Source organism: Pristiophorus japonicus, unplaced genomic scaffold, assembly GCF_044704955.1.
Source record: "Pristiophorus japonicus isolate sPriJap1 unplaced genomic scaffold, sPriJap1.hap1 HAP1_SCAFFOLD_237, whole genome shotgun sequence".
In the NCBI taxonomy this organism is placed as follows: Eukaryota; Metazoa; Chordata; class Chondrichthyes; family Pristiophoridae; genus Pristiophorus; species Pristiophorus japonicus.
In genome coordinates, this window is record NW_027252090.1 from 514,405 (window position 1) to 533,036 (window position 18,632).

At 44.3% G+C, this 18,632-nt stretch overlaps 1 protein-coding gene across 1 annotated transcript; it reads right to left on the reverse strand.

Moving 5' to 3' along the window:
* Nucleotides 1-5,495: 5,495 nt before the first annotated feature.
* Nucleotides 5,496-12,700, reverse strand: LOC139245797 (probable G-protein coupled receptor 139). The gene is made up of 2 exons (XM_070871312.1): nucleotides 12,637-12,700; nucleotides 5,496-6,406 (listed from the first exon to the last, which is right to left on the reverse strand). Exons 1-2 carry the CDS (start codon nucleotides 12,698-12,700, stop codon nucleotides 5,496-5,498), a joined length of 975 nt encoding a protein of 324 aa, XP_070727413.1.
* Nucleotides 12,701-18,632: the final 5,932 nt, after the last annotated feature.

Below are 18,632 nucleotides of genomic sequence, written 5' to 3' on the forward strand. Positions count from 1 at the left end.
TTAGCTTGGGGTACTTAGCAATGCTGTAGAAAGTATCAGCGCTGTCAGTCTAAGCCTCGCTCGTCACAGGGAAGCAGATAAATTCCATCCTACACACCTACAGGGCGTCCGTGACCGTTCTGTCGCAGCAATGTATGGCATGGTGAGACTGAGGGAAAATATCTACCGCAGAGGCCTGAACCGTAGCGGACGCGTAGAACGATAGTGCCGTGGTGAACATGACCTCGGCGGACAGTGATGTGATGAATGTGCTGGCAGACTGCATATCTGCCCTGATGGGATGGCATATTTCAGTGATAACCACATTGTGGAAGCACAGTTTCCGAACGCAGGTGTGCTTGGTAAGTCGAGCTAAGGCCGCTTCTCCCTGTAAGTGCGGGGTGTGTATGTATGGAACTCCTGCTCAGTCTGGCATGTTGTACATTGCAACTCTGCCTCATTCAGTTTCTCACTTTCTAATCTAGTGCTGAGCATACACACCAGCACAGACTGGTTGGGCCGAATAGCCTGAATCTCTGATCTATGTTCTATATAATATAATCCTCTTAACTCTAGCCCAGTCCTGCCTGCCTACCTATTGTCGAGCCTCTCAATCTGGAAGATGCAAAATATAGCTGTACTAAATAGCTGCAGTGACACTTTATAGAAGAGCTCAGACAGAATGCAACAATCTATCCCAAAAGACTATGTGGGAATTGTCAATCAGAAATATTTCCGAGTTTGAAGCACAGTGCGTGCCGCGTCGCTGGGTGTATTATCAGATCACCAACCATTCCTGGTGTAATTCAGTGGATGGAAGTCTGGGGCTCAATATTACATGTCTGGACTGGAAACACTGCGCGCCGCCTCTGGGCTGTGCTCAGTTGTTCTGTTATTAATTAATTGAACAATTGAGGTCACCGGATATTTCACCGCTGTTCAACTACTCTCTGAATTGGACTGGGTCACCCCATAAATAAATATATTTGTGCAGCAACTTAAATGCTGCAGTATATCTCTGACTTGTCCAAAGGTTTATAAAGAATAATTGTAATAATCGGGATTTGTTCCTCTAATGCTGTAATATAAGAATTCTATAACATATACCAGCCACAACAGTATGAAGCTACCGGATATGGTGAAGAGTAAAATCACAGACCTCCTCCTGCTTTCCATCTCTGGGTGACTGCCATTCTCCCCCTTGGTCTCACCCCTCAGTCCCTTCCGGATTTGACTGGCCACTAAAATGTGTGTGACTGTCAGAGCATTGAGCAACAAAATTACAGCGAATGGGAGCAGTGGGGTTAAAACCGTATCAAACAAGTCAAATGCCAGCCATCTGTGCTCAGTATAAAAGCCTGGGATTGAGATAATAGTCTGTCTCTCTGTTTTTACTGCCAAAGTGGATAATCTCACATTAATCTACATTATACTGCATCTGCCATGCATTTGCCCACTCACCTAACCTATCCAAGTCACTCTGCAGCCTCATAGCATCCTCCTCGCCTGATGAGAATCAATCATGGTTGTTACAAATCCATTTTTATAAATACATAAGTAAATCTAAATCATTGTGCTTCTTAATCTTGCGCATCCCACGAGGTCGTTCTATCGTTTGTGGCATTGGTTGTGCTCACAAACCTTTTTGGTTGCCGGTGACACCAACTGTGCTATCTCAGTCCATATCCTTTGGGGTGGGCTTCCCATCCCCACCCTGTGCCTAATCACTCCAGCATAACTGGACCTCCTGCAGGAGCGAGGTATTTGACTCGTCCGAGAACCACCTGGCTCTTTTGCGCCTCCAATGTGTTCCTCTCCGAACTCACTGCACTTTCTAGCGTCAGAGTCCAAAGCGTGCTGTGATGCCTCCTCCTGGCTCTCCATTATATGCCAAATTGAGGCAAATATATGGCTGGCGGCTACTAATTTTTCATTCCCTAATTGTTGTGAAGCTCCAAACTCTCCCTCCCTCCTCCCAAAGTAGTCAAAGGACACCCAGACACGCATTCAGTCCCTCAGAGTACCCTCTCTCCCCAACTCCTCTTCAGTTGATGTCACGATGACCCTTGATTTCCAGAACTGCAGGAACTGAGCGTTGCCATGCCGTTGCGAAGGACGGCCACTTTACGCAGAAGGTCAAAAAAATCTTGAATTCGCCGGGTGTCACGCACATTTTCTAAAAAGGAAATTGGGTTTTTTGAGAATGGTCGAGAAGCCGGCGGTCTGAAAACACTTTGTCAACGCCACGCCAGAAATTACGCCCATTTTTGGGGAGATAACCTCAAAAGTGGAAGTTGTCAGGTCTTTGAGAATAGGCGAGTATCAGGTGATTTGAAAACACTTTGTTAACGCCCACGTCGGAAATAACGCGCATTTTTGGGCTAGCTGCACAAAAGTGTAATATCCAACCCAAAGCATCGAACACAGGGAAATGAGTAGAAAGATACGGAGTAATAATCACGTGAAATGTCAACTATTGCGATATTAATTGGATAGAAGAGGTCGGGAAGAGGATGAGGGAATGGAGTTCCCACAATGCGTACATGAATGCTTTCGAACCCAATCAATAAGGAGACCAACAAGGAAGGGTTCGCTATTGGATGTCGTAATAGGGAATAAAGCAGAGCAGATAGGAGAACTAAATGTTGGGATACATCTATGCAATTATAATATAATATGCTGTAAGCTCATAATTGAAATGGACATAAGTATGACGAAGATCAGTTTAATTGCTTGGAGAAAAGTTGGACTTGCGAATAGAACATGGGAAAATAAAATTACCAACAATATTGGAAAAACATGACAAGAATTTCAAAGGGAAACATTTGAAACGCTGTGCAGCAGAATTCGGGAAAATAGATATTCTGCTAAATAAAAGACCATACTGAGCACTAATGATGAATAAAGATATACAGAAACAAATAAGGTTAAGGATAGAGGCATGCATTAATTCCATGGACAGCGGTGGTCAGCATGATAAGGGAGAATATGGAGAGAGTAGGAATGAAGTCAAAATCTATTAGAAAGGCAGAGAGCAACTGTGACCTTAAATTTTCAAGGAACAAAGAAGAAAATAGCAACATTTTTTACAGGTACATCAATTCAAAAGGAAGGTTGGAATGGGAATATGACCACAGAGGATTGGACAGGCAGCGATAGAGAGATGGCAGAAATATTAAGTAATTGCTTTGCTTCGTTATTTATCAGGGCGACAGAGCAGGTGAACATAATATTAGACGATGAGATTAATATGGAGTTAATTTCATTTAAAATAAAAAGTGGGGAGCTATTAAATAAACTAAGCAAACTCAAAGAGAATAAAACCCGGCTCCGGACGGATTACATCTGCACAATTTAAACCAATTTAAAGTAGAGATCGCAGAGGCACTGTTTTCGTTAGTATAACGTGTGCAGCCAGAACACAGCCAGATAGCTAACGTAATACCAATATTTAAGAAAGGAGATAGAACATGCCCAGGACACTGTCGAAGAGACAGCTTAACGTCGGTGGTTGGAAAAATCATGGCACACCGACTAAAGGGGAAAATAGAACATATTGGCCATGTGGGATTCAACATAATGCTGCTGGATTTAAAGAACTGCATTAGATTCCCTCGCGTTCACTTTAGAATTCGATCTCGATTAAGTTGAAATAGCTAAAATGAATTAGGGATTAGATGGGCTAGTTGTAGTAAAACTATATCCTCTGGAGTGGAATCCAGAACAATAGGGCTCCACCCTAAAATTACAGGTAGGATATTAACAGATAATACAGATACAGATAGGAGTGGGCTTTGTCCCACTGGGAATCGGATATAGATACAGGGAGTGCAGAGGCCTGTCCAACTGGTACCTGAACACAGTTCCACACATGCCAGCGATCTGTCCGAATGGGTCGCAAATACAGAAACTGGCACGGCAGAGGTCTGTCAGACTGCGACACGAATACAATATACATAGATGACCGTGAAGAGGGAACAGAGTGTAGTGAACCAAATTTGCAGATGACACAAAGATTAGTGGGAAAGTGGGTTGTGTAGAGGACACAGAGAGGCTGCAAAGAGATTTAGATAGGTTAAGCGAATGGGCTAACGTTTGGCAGATGAAATACAATGAGTGGAAAATGTGAGTTCATCCACCTTGGGGAAAAAAAACAGTAAAAGGGAATATTATTTGAATGGGGGATAAATTACAAGATGCTGCGGTGCAGAGGGTCCTGGGGGGTCCTTGTGCATGAATCCCAAAAAGTTAGTTTGCAGCTGCAGCAAGTAATCGGGAAGGCGAATGGAATGTTGGCCTTCATTGCGACAGGGATGGAGTACAAAAGCAGGGAGGTCCTGCTGCAACTGGACAGGGTATAGTTGAGGCCGCACCTGGAGTACTGCCTGCAGTTTTGGTCACCTTACTTAAGGAAGGATATATTAGCTTTGGAGGGGGTACAGAAGCGATTCACTAGGCTGAATCCGGAGATGAGGCGGTTACCTTATGATGATATATTGAGTAGACTGGGTCTTTACTCGTTGGAGTTCAGAAGGATGAGGGGTGATCTTATAAAATCATTTAAAATAATGAAAGGGATAGACAAGATAGAGGCAGATAGGTTGTTTCCACTGGTTCGGGAGACTCGAACTAGGGGGCACAGACTCAAAATACGGGAGAGCCAATTTAAAACCGAGTTGAGAAGAAATTTCGTCTCCAAGAGGGTTGTGAATCTGTGGAATTCTCTGCGCAAGTTAGCAGTTGAGGCTAGCTCATTGAATGTATTCAAATCACAGATAGATAGATTATAAACCAATAAGAGAATTAAGGGTTACGGGGAGGGGGCCGGTAAGTGGAGCTGAGTCCACGGCCAGATCAGCCATGATCTTGTTGAATGGCGGAGCAGGGTCGAGGGGCTAGATGGCCTACTCCTCTTCCTAAATCTTATGTTCTTATGTTTAATTTCAGTGATAACCACTTTATGGAAGCGCAGTTTCCGAAGGCAGGTGTGCTTGGTAAGTCGATGTAAGACCTCTTCTCACTGTAAGTGCGCAGTGTGTATGTTCTGGACCTCCTGCTCAGTCTGGCACGTCATACATTGAACCTCTGCCTCATTCAGTTTCTCACTTTCTAATCTGGTGCTGAGCATACTCACCAGCACACACTGGTTGGGCCGAATAGCCTGATTATCTGCTCTATGTTGTATATAATATAACCCACTGAACTGGAGCTCAGCCCCTCCTGCCTACGTATTGTCGAGCCTCTCACTCTGGAAGATGCAATTTCTAGCTGCACTAAATAGCTGAAGTGACCCGTTACAGAAGAGCTCAGAGAGAATGCTCGTGTGGTATTTCCCAAAAGATCATGTGGGAATTTTCAATCAGAAATATTGCCGTCTCCAACAGACAGTGCTTGTCCCGCCGCTGGGTGTATGATCAGATCACCAGCCATTCCTGGTGTAATTCAATGGAAGGAATTCTGCTGCTAAATATTACATTCCTGGACTGCAAACACTGAGACCTGCCTCTGGGCTGCGATCAGTTGTTCTGTTTATTAATTAATTGTACAATTGAGGTAACCGGATATTTCACCGCGCTCTTCAACTGCTCTCTGAACTTGGACTGTGTCACCCCGTAAATAAATGTGTTTGTGCAGCAACTTAAATTCCGCAGTATAAATCCGACCTCTGTAAATTGATATAAAGAATCACTGTAATCACTGGGATTTATTCCTGTAATGCTATAATAAAATACATCTATAACATTTATCAGCCACAGCAGTATGAAGCTGCCGGATATAGTGAAGAGTAAAATGACAGACTTCCTCCTGCTCTCCATCTCTGGGTCACTGCCATTCCCCGCCTTGTTCTCACCCCTCAGTCCCTTCCGGACTCGACTGGACACTAAAATGTATCTGACTGTCAGAGCGTTGAGCAACAATATTACAGCGAATGGGAGCAGTGGGGTTACAACCGTATCAAACAAGTCAAATCCCACCCATCCGGGCTCAGTAAAATAGGCTGGGATGAAGGAACAGTACCACGGAACATTGTCGATTATCTCCCAGGGTTCAATTGTAAAGTAGTGCGGAATGTTTTTTGAGCAGAGCAGAATGCAGCTTGTTGCCAGGACCACAGCCGCAGTTCTCCCGGTGCAATATTTGGTTTTCAGCTTCTGCCAACAAATTGCCACAAATCGATCAAAGGTGAAAGTGACGGTGAACCAGACAGAACAATCTGTGGTTACACGGGACAGGAGATTGATAACACTACACACAGGGGTGATATCCAACAAAGATCCCGGGAAATAATACCAACTGATCCACCGTAGTATGATCTCAGTGATGACCACCAGTAGATCCGCCGCTGCCATGGCCACCAGGTAGCGAGTGGTGCAGGTGGACAGCCCGCACTTTCCCCGGGACAGGATCACAATCGCCACTAAATTCACTGTAATAAACAGAAGGGAAAAGAAAGGGTCAATTATTGGTCACACATTCTCGATGACTGAGCCCAGACAGTATGACCTGTGATTTAGCACAAAATTGGCCGCGTGGACGTCGGGTCAGGGGTTACCATGTAAAGTATATCATCCCAACCTGGAGTATTGTGTAGAGTTTTGGTCTCCTAACTTGAGGAAGGACATTTTTCCTATTGAGGGAGTGCAGCGAAGGTTCACCAGACTGATTGCCGGGATGGCGGGACTGACCTATCAAGAAAGACTGGATCAACTGGGCTTGTATTCACGGGAGTTCAGAAGAATGAGAGGTGATCTCACAGGAACGTTTAAAAATCTGACGGGACTGGACAGGTTAGGTGCAGGAAGAATGTTCCCGATGTTGGGAAAGTCCAGAACCAGGGTTCACAGTCTAAGGATAAGGGGTAAGCCATTTAGGACCAAGATGAGGAGACACTTCTTCACCCAGAGAGTGGTGAACCTGTGGAATTCTCTACCACAGAAAGTTGTTGAGGCCAATTCACTAAATATATTCAAAAATGAATTAAATGAGGTCCTTACTACTAGGGGGATCAAGGGGTATGGCGAGAAAGCAGGAATGGGGTACTGAAGTTGCATGTTCAGCCATGAACTCATTGAATGGCGCTGCAGGCTCAAAGGGCCGAATGGTATAATCCTGCACCTATTTTCTATGTTTTTATGTTTCTATAACCTAACCTACTTCCAACCCACTTCTTCCGAGTTTAGCAGCGACGGGGCAGTGGGAAGGAACCGAGCCATCCCAGCGGGCGTGTGGGCAATATAATTGTTCTAATGCGGATGGTAGCTTCAGATTTAAACTATTTTACGGGTTTAACATATTTTATGGGTTTAACTCTGGTTGGCTGTGTTTCACAGGCCTCGGGATAACCGGTAGCTAAAGTGAGCCGAGGACAGCTTCGGGGACAATGGAAGTGCCTTCACGGACCCGGTTGTGGGCCAGGAGCTGCAGGTGTTCCTTCACCAAGGCTCCACACGCTCTCCCTCTCTCTCCCTCTGCTCAGACTACCCCCATACTAACGGTGGTAAATCTGATAAAATACAGAGAAAGCTAAATACACTCAGTGTGGCAGGCAGCATCTGTGGAGAGAGAAACAGATTTAACGTTTCAGGTGATAACCTTACTTCAATACTGGAATCCGCGAGAGATGAACAGTTTTAAGGCAATGTCAGAGGAAGAGAAAGTTGTGTTAGGAGGAGGAAAGAACAAAGTTGAAGGTCTTTGATGGGATGGTGGGCAGGAGTGATTCAACGACAAAAGGGATGATGGTGTAAGAAACATGGGACAACTAAAGGAACAGGAAATGAGTCCAGAGGAGATGTTAGTGGATAGAGCAGGATAACAGAGTGGGGCGGTGGGGAGCAAGGTAAATCTGGCAAAGATCAGAAGGCTCCCATGGCCCGGGAATGTGGTGGAGAAAGGTCAGTAGATCCAAGAAGGCCTGCCGTACACCGAGAGGTGATCCCAAGCACCAGCACCCACCTCCTCCACTCCCAGTGGCTCTACTGAAGACATCGTTCATTACTAGCACATGCTGTCTGAGGAAGCGGGTGCGGTCGCAATGATCTGAAAAGATTAATCTCAGTTTTATGACCGGGATGCAATAAATGGAGAATGGAAACATGTGGTGCTGTTCCCCATTGAGTTACAAAGGGGAACATTTTAGAAGGTCGAAGGTCGAGATGTCAGTCTGGGAGTGGGATGTAGAATTGAAGGGGCAAGTGACCAGGGGAGTGTGAGACAGAGAGAGGGAGAGAGACACTTTTCCAGACACAATGGTCAAGTTCAGTAATGTAATCACACAATCTCTGTTTAATCCTCCCCAATCGATAGGAGACAGCATCGTGAACAGCGAATACAGTATACTACATTGGAGGAAATACAAGTCTATTACTGTTTCAAATTGAAGGCCCTGGACGATGGAATGAATGGATGTGAAAGGGCAGGTGTTGCATCTTCTAGGTTTTGCATTGGAAGGTCCGGTGGTTGGGGAGAACTGTTGGGGGAGATTCAGGAGTGGTCCAGGTTGTCGTGGAGGGACCGATCCATTCGGAATGCTGAAAGGGGATATGTCTGGTGGTGGGACAAAGAAGGAAGGAACAGCAATTGAATGTGGGGATTGGTTGAGACGAAGGTGAGGACACGGGGACCCTATCATGGTTCGAGCAGGGACGATTAGGGGCGATGAAAGTAACGCAGCAAATTGGATTGACACTGTGGTGTGCCTTGTCCACCACAGTGGTGGGGAATCCTCGGCTGTGGATAAATGCGGGAAATTGGAATGAGGACCCTGTGCATAAAAACATAGAAACGTTGAATATAGATGCAGGATTAGGCCATTGGGCCCTTCGAGCTTGCACCACCATTCAATAAGATCATGGCTGATCATTCCTTCAGTACTCCTTTCCTGTTTTCCCTCCAGACTCCTTGATCCCTTTAATGTAAGGGCCATACCTAACTCCCTCTTAAATATATCCAATCAAGTGCATCAACAAATCTCTGCGGTAGTGAATTCCTCAGGTTAACAACTCTCTGAGTGAGGAGGTCCTAAATGGCTTACCCGTGATCCTTAGACTATGTCGCCTGGTTCTGGACTTCCCCAACATCAGGAACATTCTATAACTATGTCCCAAGTTCTAGATTCCCCATGAGCGGAAATACCCTCTCTGCATCTTCCCTGTCGAGCCACCTCAGAATCCTATACGTTTCAATAACATCACCGCACATTCTTCTAAACTCCAACGAATATATGCTCAACCTGCTCATCCTTTCGTCATAAGTCAACACCTTCATCTCAGGAAACAGCCTGGTGAACATTCTCTGAACAGAGCATTTTCACTGCAGAAAGGTGTGGGGGACCGGGGAATCATCCCACCACTGTAGTCTCTCAGCCCGAGGTATTGACTCAACTGGTCTCAGTCTTCATGATTCTGCTTCGCCCCTCCTCTCCTACCCACTCCACGCTAGGTTAAAGGCTCACAGGATCATGACCACAGAGGATGGGTATCCTCAGCTCAGAAAAAGGAAGACATGTTGTAAGCACTGGTGTGGCAAGTGGCTTCATCGGAACAAATGCAACGCAGGCAGCAACATTTGTACACTATAATAGAGTCCGTCCAGCAAGCTGGGTGAGAAGTCATATAATCAAGGTAGCTGTCAGAGTCGGCCACATTATGGGAGATATTGGTAGAGAGCGGATCCTTGGAAATCGACTTAGACATGTTAAGGAAGGGAAGGGAGTGACAGACGGAGCATGTGAAGGAAAGAGAGTGTCGCAAATTTGAAGCAAGGTTGATCACATAATTATAATTATAATTAATATTATTAATAATAATAACAATAACTTTTATTTACATCGCACGTTTAAACTAGTTAAATGTCCCAAGGCGCTTCAAAGCAGTTTTAATAGGACAACACAGATACATATGACAACAAGACAAAAAAGAAGATATTGAGGCATATGACCAAAAGCTTGCTAAAAGGGTTGATTTTAGGAGCGTCTTTAAAATGGAAAGATGGTTAGATAAACTTCGAGGTTCAGGGAGGGATTCCAGAGTTGAGGGCCCAAACAACTGAAGGTAAGGCCACCGATGGTTCAGCAGTATAATGAGGGATGTTCGAAAGGGCAGCATTTGAAGAGCGGAGATATCTTGAGGGGTTGTGAGGCTAAAAAAGAGTACAGGGGTAGGGAGGTGCAAGGCCATGGAGAGATTTGTAAACAAGGATGAGAATTTTCAAAATCGTGGTGTTCTTTAACCGGCAGCCAATGTAGGACAGAAAGCATAGGGGTGAGGTGATGGGTGAACATGACTTTGTGCGAGTTAGGACATTTTCCAGTTCATGGCAAGAAAAGGAAATTGCGCGAACACAGTCATCAATATACATGAACAATATGTGAAGGAGGGTACCGGAGTAGAATTGGAACAGCGAAGGTTCCTTGTATCCCAAGAAAAGGCAGCAGAGCTAGGAACCATCTGAGCTCCCATACCGATACCATTGGAGTGTGGAGATGGAACATTGTTCAGACCAGCGGTCCAGCACTTGTACTTTCAGCAGGGGCAGAGCACTGGCGTCAAAAAAAGGATCAGCAACCTGCAAGGGTTTTCATTCCCAGCCCAAACCCGCTGAGGGCGAGAGGACTTCAAGTGTGAATGGCGAGTGAATTAAATTGTAAATGGGGCACTCAGAATGTATCAGCGGGGATAGACGCAGGGAAATTCGCCATCGGCTTCAGGGAAGCTCGGGATTACTGGGCTGTACACTGTATAATGTGGACCATTTTCCATACCTCGGGAGCCGACTGTCAACAGGGGCAGACTTTGATGGCAAAGTCCAAAATTGTCTTCAGTGTGCCAGTACTGCCTTCGGATGCCTGAGGAAGCAAGTGATTGAAGACCAGGACATCAAACCCCGGACCAAACTCATGGTCCACAAGGCAGGAGTGATACCCGCCTGCCTATCTGCTTCAGAGAAATGGAATATTTACAGCAGGCACCTCAAAGCACTGGAGAAGTACCAATGCTGCCTCCACAATTTCCTCTCAATTAATTGGCCGGAGTGTTGCACCAACGTCAGTGTTTTCGGTCAGGTCACCATCCCCAGCATTGAATCATTGGCCACAGTCGATCAGCTCTGTTGTCCGGCCACATCGTCGGTGTGCCTGACATGAGATTCAAAAAGCAAACGCTCTACTCGGTGATTCGTTATTGCAAAAGAGCCACAGGTGGGTAGAGGAAACGCACAATGACACAATCAAAACCTCCTTGAATAATTGCAACGTCCCCGTCTACACCTGGCAATCCCCTGGCCCAAACCAGCCCAAAGTGGAGGAAAAGCATCCGCACGGTGCAGAGCACCTCGAGTCTTATCGCCCAGAGGAAGCTGAAGAAAGCGGAGATAGCAGAAGGAACGCGCAGGAACCCAGGCACCCAACACTCCCGTTCGTTCAACCATCATCTGCCCCACCTGTGACAGAGAAAGTAGGTCATGCATTTGACTTTTCAGCAGTCAGGGAACTAATTTGTAGTGTGGAATCGAGGCATCCTCGACTCCGAGGGTACGCCTCAGAAGCGGAAGTACAAGAAATAGTGACCCACACTGAGTTCATCCTACAGTGACAGACACTCGCAGTAATACATGGTCACTGGGGTACAGTGTTCCACTCTGGTTAGTTACCCACACTGAGTATCTCCTACAGTGATACACACTCCCAGTAATACATGGTCACTCTGGTACGGTGTTCCACTCTGGTTAGTTACCCACTCTGAGCACATCCTATCGTGAAATACACTCCCAGTAATACATGGTCACTGGAGTACAGTGATCCACACCGGTTAGTGAACCACACTGAGTATATCCTACAGTGAATGACACTCCCAGTAATACATGGTCACAGGGGTACGGTGTTCCACACCGGTTAGTGATCCACACTCAGTATATCCTACAGTGACATACACTCCCACTAATACATGGTCACTGGGGTATGGTGATCCACACCGGTTAGTGACCCACGCTCAGTACATGCTACAGTGACAGACACTCCCCGTAATAAATGGCCAATGCGGTACTGTGTTCCACTCTGGTTATGGATGCACGCTCAGAATATCCTACAGTGACAGACACCCTCAGCAATACATGATCACTGGGGTATGATGTTCCACGCCGGGTATTGACCCACACTCAATATATCCTGCAGAGCCGGACATTCCCAATAATAAATGGTCACTGGTGAACGGTGTTCCACACCGGTTAATGATCAATTCTCAGGACATCGTACAGTGAGAGACACTCCCAGCATTACATGATTACTGGGGTATCATGTTCCACGCCGGGTAGTGACTCACACTCAGTAAATCCCACTGTGATCGACATTCATACTAATACCTGCTCTCAGATAGTTGCGCGGAGTAAGGACTGATTGAAAAGTACACAATATTCCACGAAAGAAAATATCTTGATAAAACAATCGGCCTGTTGGTTAAACACACAATTTATGTTCAGATGGAGCAATTGAATCAAACCGCAGTGTTTATACAGGCCATTTGACTGAACGGGATGAATTCACCGATCATGTGTCTATACCGGTGACCACTAGTCAAGGATGTAACATTATCAGTCACAGAGCAAAACCAGAGACCAGCTCAAACACAGTTTTGCACAACTTCAATAGTTATAGTCACTTACCAGGAACACCAATGACTGCAATGAAAGTGTCGCATATTTTCTTGGCAATTTCAATTGGAAGCATTTTCTGTGTGAAGCGATGAGCCCCTTTGTGCTGCAGGCAATCTTCCTGAATTATACTCTGATGTGGTAAAATTCCAGCGCCTTTAAGTTATACCCTGCGGTCTCTCCACGGGGACATTGAGGTTGCAACATCGATCAAAATTGTTATTTTAAAAACTTGAACAAACAGATTACCACAGCCGATTTAATTCCCTGTTGTGAACGAATATATTTACTGCTGAGATTCAGATTGGAAATCCCAAAGACTGGACAATTCTGCTCATGTTAATTAACTTATGAAATTTTCCAGCTGTTTTCTCCAAGCATATAGGGCTATTGTTTCAAAAACCATCAGGCCAAACTGGGGAATCGCATATTGTTTCAGGTGATGTCCATTACTCTGCTGTGGCCATTCAGTAATTACATTCCCAATTTTGGAGTTTCTTTCTCAGGGCTGCTCTACTGCACTCTGTGATGTGGGTTACTTCATTAACTGTCGATATTCAGTAATTACATTCACAATGTTAGAGTTTCTCTCTCAGAGCAGCTGTGCCAGAATGGGGGTCGTGGCTGCTCTTTTAAATGCAGGCATTCAGTACTTCAAGAACAAATGTTAGAATGTCCTACTCAAGGCTGTTCTACTGCGGGCTAGGAAGTGGCTGATCTCTTTAACTACGGAAATCCAGTTCAACAATTAAAGTGGGAAACGTCTATGATAGTCCTCAAACTAATACAGGCCCTCATATTAATTAAGCCTCTCATACCCATACAACAGCTCATACACAGGCAGTGCTTCATACTCGTAGATTACCGAAAAATAATACAGCACCACAATCTCATACAGCAAAAACAATGCAAACTAATACAGCACTTCTCATCATACAGACACTCAAAATAATGCAGTACATCAAACTAATAGAGAACCTCCAACTAGTACAGCCCCTCTAATCAAGAGAACCTCAAACTAAAACAACCCTTTAAAATTACATGGTACCTCAAACTAAAACTAAAACTAATACATCCCCTCAAGCGAAAAATAACATCAAACTAAAAGAGAACCTCGAAGAAATAGAGAACCTCAAACCAGTAAAGAATATCAAACGAATTTTTAATAAATCTATAGAGAACCTCAGAATAACACGGACCCTTAACATAATAAAGAAACTAAAACTAATACAGACCCTCAAACTAACAGAGACACTAAACTATTCGTGAAACTCACACTAATATTGAAAATCAACTCAGAGAGAAGCTGAAACTAATGTTCAAAAAATAATAGGGGCCCTCAAAATAATCCACTCTAACTAATAGAGAAACGTAAACTACGAGGGAGGATCAAAATAATACAAATATTCAAAACAAATCGAGAGACTCAAACTAATACAGTCCCTCAAAGTAATAAAAAACATGAAATTAATATCAAACATCAAAATAAGACAGCCCAATCAAAGACAGCACCTCAGACTAAAAGAGAAACTTAACCTAACACAGCCCATCAATTTAATACAGTCCCTCAAACTATTGGAGAAACTCAAACTAATAGAGAAACTAAAAATAATAGAGTAACCCAAACTAATAGAGAAACTCAAACGAATACAGAAACTCAAACTAATATAAAACCTGAAACTAATGCAGCCCCTCAAACTAATACAGTCCCTCAAACTAATACAACCCCTCAAACTAATACAGACTCTCAAACTAATACATTCCCTCAAACTAATACATTCCCTCAAACTAATACAGCCCCTCAAACTAATACAGTCCCTCAAACTAATACAGCCCCTGGAACTAATAGTGAACGTGAAACAAATACAGCCCCTAAGACAATAAAGATCCTCAAACTAATAGGTAACCGCAAACTACTAGAGAACCTCAAAATACTACAGCCCCTCAAACTGATAAAGACCCTCAAATTAATACTGAATCTCATATAAATACAGCAGCGTCAAATAATATAACTTTTCCACCATTTATACAAACTCAAGCTAATATACAACCTCAAACTATGAAAGAAACTCAAACCAATATGAGAACCTCAAACAAATACAGCCACCTAAAATAATACACCTCAAACTATTAGAGAAACTGAAACTAATACAGCCCTTCAAATTAATACAGCCCCTCAAACTATTATTGAACCTCACACTAATAGAGAACGTGATTGTAATAAAGAAACTACAACTAATAGATAATTAATAGCGCAGGAGATTTAGCATCTAGCCGAAAATCACGAAGTGGCTGGATTTTTCAGTGGAGTAGAACCGGTGGCTCAGGGTCTTATTCCACTGAAAGCCAAGAACAGAGAACTGCTCATCAAGGACAGTGAGGCTGCCGGTGCCGGCTGGAAAGAATACTTCGAGGATCTTCGCAACAAAGAATCCGCCTTCGACGTGATTGTCCTTGACTTCATCCCACAGCATGCTACCCATCACCTCCTTGGCACAATCACAGCACGGCACGAGTTTGCAAACGCCTTCCGACAACTAAAAACAACAAGGCCTATGGAGCAGAATGAATCCCCTTGTAAGTACTGAACTTGGCGGCGAAGCACTAATGTCACGTACTCAGGACCTTATCTGGAAGGAGGAGATCATGCCAGGAGATCTCGGAGTAGATTTAATTGCGATGATCTTGAAGAAAGGTGACATGTCTGACTGCGGCAATGACAGAGGAATCTCGCTGCTCTCAAGCAAAGGCAAAGTCATCGCAAGTATTCTCCTCAACCACCTTCTCCCTGTGGCTGAAGAACTCCTCCCAGTTTCGCAATGTGGATTCTGCCCACTAATTGGCACAATGGATATCATCTTCACCACGCGGCAGATACTAGACAAATGCAGCGAATAGCACCAATACTTGAACATGGCCTATTTTAAACTCACGAAATCCTCCAACGCTGTCAACCATGAGGGTTTATGGAGCGTCCTCCTCAGATTCGGCTGCACTTCCAGGTTTGTCACCATGCTCCACCTTCTGAAGGATGAAATGTAATCCGTGCTCCCGGTCAAGGCATCCACCACAGAACCATTCCATATACAGACCGGGGATAATCAAGGGTGTGTCATCGCACCACGAGGAGAAGGAAGCAGCAGCCAAGTTCATGGCACCGTGGGTGGCTTTGCTGCACAGGAGGGCAGGATAAAGAGTGGAAGAGCAACAGTGATAGGGGATTATATTGTAAAAGGAATAGATAGGCGTTTCTGCGGTAGGAACAGAGAATCCAGGATGGTATGTTGCCACATGGTGCAAGGGTCAAGGATGTCTCGGAGCAGATGCAGGGCTTTCTGAAGGGGGAGGGTGAACAGCCAGTTTTAATTGTGCATATAGGTACCAACGATATAGGTAAAAAGCAGGATGAGGACCTACAAACTGAATTTAGGGAGCTAGGTGTTAAATTTAAAAGTAAAACCTCAAAGATAGCAATCTGAGGATTGATATCAGTGCCACATACCAGTCAGAGTCGGAATCGCAGGATAGCTCAGATGGATCCGTGGCTTGAGGAGTGGTACAAAGAGAGCAATTCAAATTCCTGTGACATTGGAACCTGTTTTCTGGGAGGTGGGACCAGTACAAACCGGTCGGTCTGCACCTGGGCAGGACCGGAACAAATGTCATGGGGGAGTGTTTGCTCGTGCTGTTGCGGAGGGGTTAAACTAATATGGCAGGAATGGGGACCCAAGCAGAGATTCAGAGGGAAGTAAAATGGGGGCAGAAGCAAAAGATAGAAAGGAGAATAGCAAAAGTGGAGGGCAGAGAAACCCAACGCAAAAATAAAAAGGACCAGATTACAGAAAAATTCTCAATGGAAACAGATGGATACAAAGACAAGTCTGAAGCTCAGTGCCTCAATGCGAGGAGTATTCAGAATAAAGTGGATGAATTAACTGCGCAGTTAGCTCTTTATGATTATAATATAATGGGGATCACAGAGACATGGCTCCAGGGTGACCAAGGCTGGGAACTCAACATCCAGGGTATTCAACATTCAGGAAGCACAGACAGAAAGGATAGGGAGGTAAATTGGCGTTGCTTTTTAAAGAGGAAATAAGCGCAATAGTAAGAAGGGACATTAACTTGAATGATGTGGAATCCGGATAGTTACAGCTACGGAATGGCAAAATACAGAAAACGCGAGTGAGAGTTGTGTCCAGACAACGAAACAGTAGTAACGAGGTTGGAGATGGCATCAAACAAAGAAATTAGGGATGTTTGCAATGAAGGTACGGCAGTTATCATGGGCGGCTTTATTCTACAGATAGATTGGGCTAACAAAACTGGTAGCAATGCGGTGGATGAGGAATTCCTGGAGTGTATTAGTGATGGCTTTTGAGACCAATATGTCGAGGAATCAACTAGAGAGCTGGCCAACCTAGACTGGGTGTTGTGTAATGAGAGAGGACCAATCAGCAATCTTGTTGTGCGAGTCCCCCGGAAGGGTCCTGAATTTAAGGAAAGGTTACTTCGATGGTATGAGACGTGGATTGGGTAGGATAGACTGGCAAATGATGCTTGAAGGGTTGACAGTGGATACGCAATGGCAGAAATTTATCGATTACATGGATGAACTTCAACAATTGTACATCCCTGTCTGGAGTAAAAATAAATAGGGGAAGGTAGAACAACCGTGGCGAACAAGGGAAATTAGAGAGAGTGTTAAATCCAAGGAAGAGGCATATAAATTAGTGAGAATAACCAGCAAACCTGAGGACTGGGTGAAATTTAGAATTCATCAGAGGACAACGGGTTTAATTAGGGGTATTATAATAGTGTATGAGAGGACGCTAGCTGGGAATATAAAAACTGACTGCAAAAGCATCTATAGATGCGTGGAGAGAAAAAAGATTAGTGACGACCAACGTAGGTCTTTTGCAGACAGAATCAGATGAAGTTACAAAGGGGAACAAAGAAATGACAGAGCAATTGAACAAAAACTTTCGATCTGTCTCCACTAACGAAGACGCAAATAATCTTCCAGAAATACTAGTGTTTCGAAGGTCTGTGAAAAGGAGGAAGGGAAGGAAATCCTTATTAGTCAGGAAATTGTGTTAGGGAATTTGATCGGATTGAAGGCTGATAAATCACCAGGGCCTGATTGGCTGCATCCCAGAGTAATAAAGGAAGAGGCACTCGAAATAGTGGATGCATTGGTGATCATTTTTCAATATTCCTTTGACTCTGGATCAGTTCCTTTCAATTGGAGGGCAGCTAATGCAACACCACTTTTTAAAACAGGAGGGAGAGAGAAAACTTGAAATTATACATCGGTTTGCCTAACATCGGTGGTGGGGAAAATGTTGGAATCAATTATTAAAGATGAAATAGCAGCCGTTTTGGAAACAGTGGCAGGATCGGTCCTAGTCAGCATGGAATTATGAAAAGGAAATCATGCTTGACAAATCTTCTAGAATGTATTTAGGATGTAAATAGTGGAGTGGAAAAGGGAGAACCAGTGGATGTGGTGTATTTGGACTTTTAAAAGGCTTTTGACAAGGTCCCACACAAGAAACTAGCGTGTAAAATTAAAGCACATTATATTGGGGGTAATGTATTGACGTGAATAGAGAACTAGTTGGCAGACTGGAAGGAGCGATTCAGAATAAACGGGTCTTTTTCAGAAATGCAGGCAGTGCACAGTGGGGTGCCGAAGGGTTCAGTGCTGGGACACCAGCCTGTTACAATGTAAATCAACGATTGAGATGAAGGAATTGAATGTAATATCTCCAAGTTTGCAGATGACACTAAGCTGGGTGGCGGTGTGAGCTGTCAGGATGATGCGAAGAGACTGCAGGGAGACTTGGACAGGTTAATTGAGTGGGCAAATGGATGGCAGATACAGTATAATGTGGATAAATGTGAGGTTATCCACTTCGGTGGCAAAAACAGGAAGACCGAATATTATCTGAATCGTGACAGATTAGGAAAAGGGAAGGTGCACCGAAACCAGGGTGTCATGGTAC

What these genes read in the sequence shown, in the direction of transcription:
- LOC139245797 (XM_070871312.1), bottom strand. Translation starts at nt 12,700, where the DNA reads ATGCTTCCAATTGAAATTGCCAAGAAAATATGCGACACTTTCATTGCA. An exon ending in TGCAGTCATTGGTGTTCCTG is followed by an intron (nt 6,407 to 12,636) that starts GTAAGTGACTAT and finishes TGTTTATTACAG; the next exon opens with TGAATTTAGTGGCGATTGTG.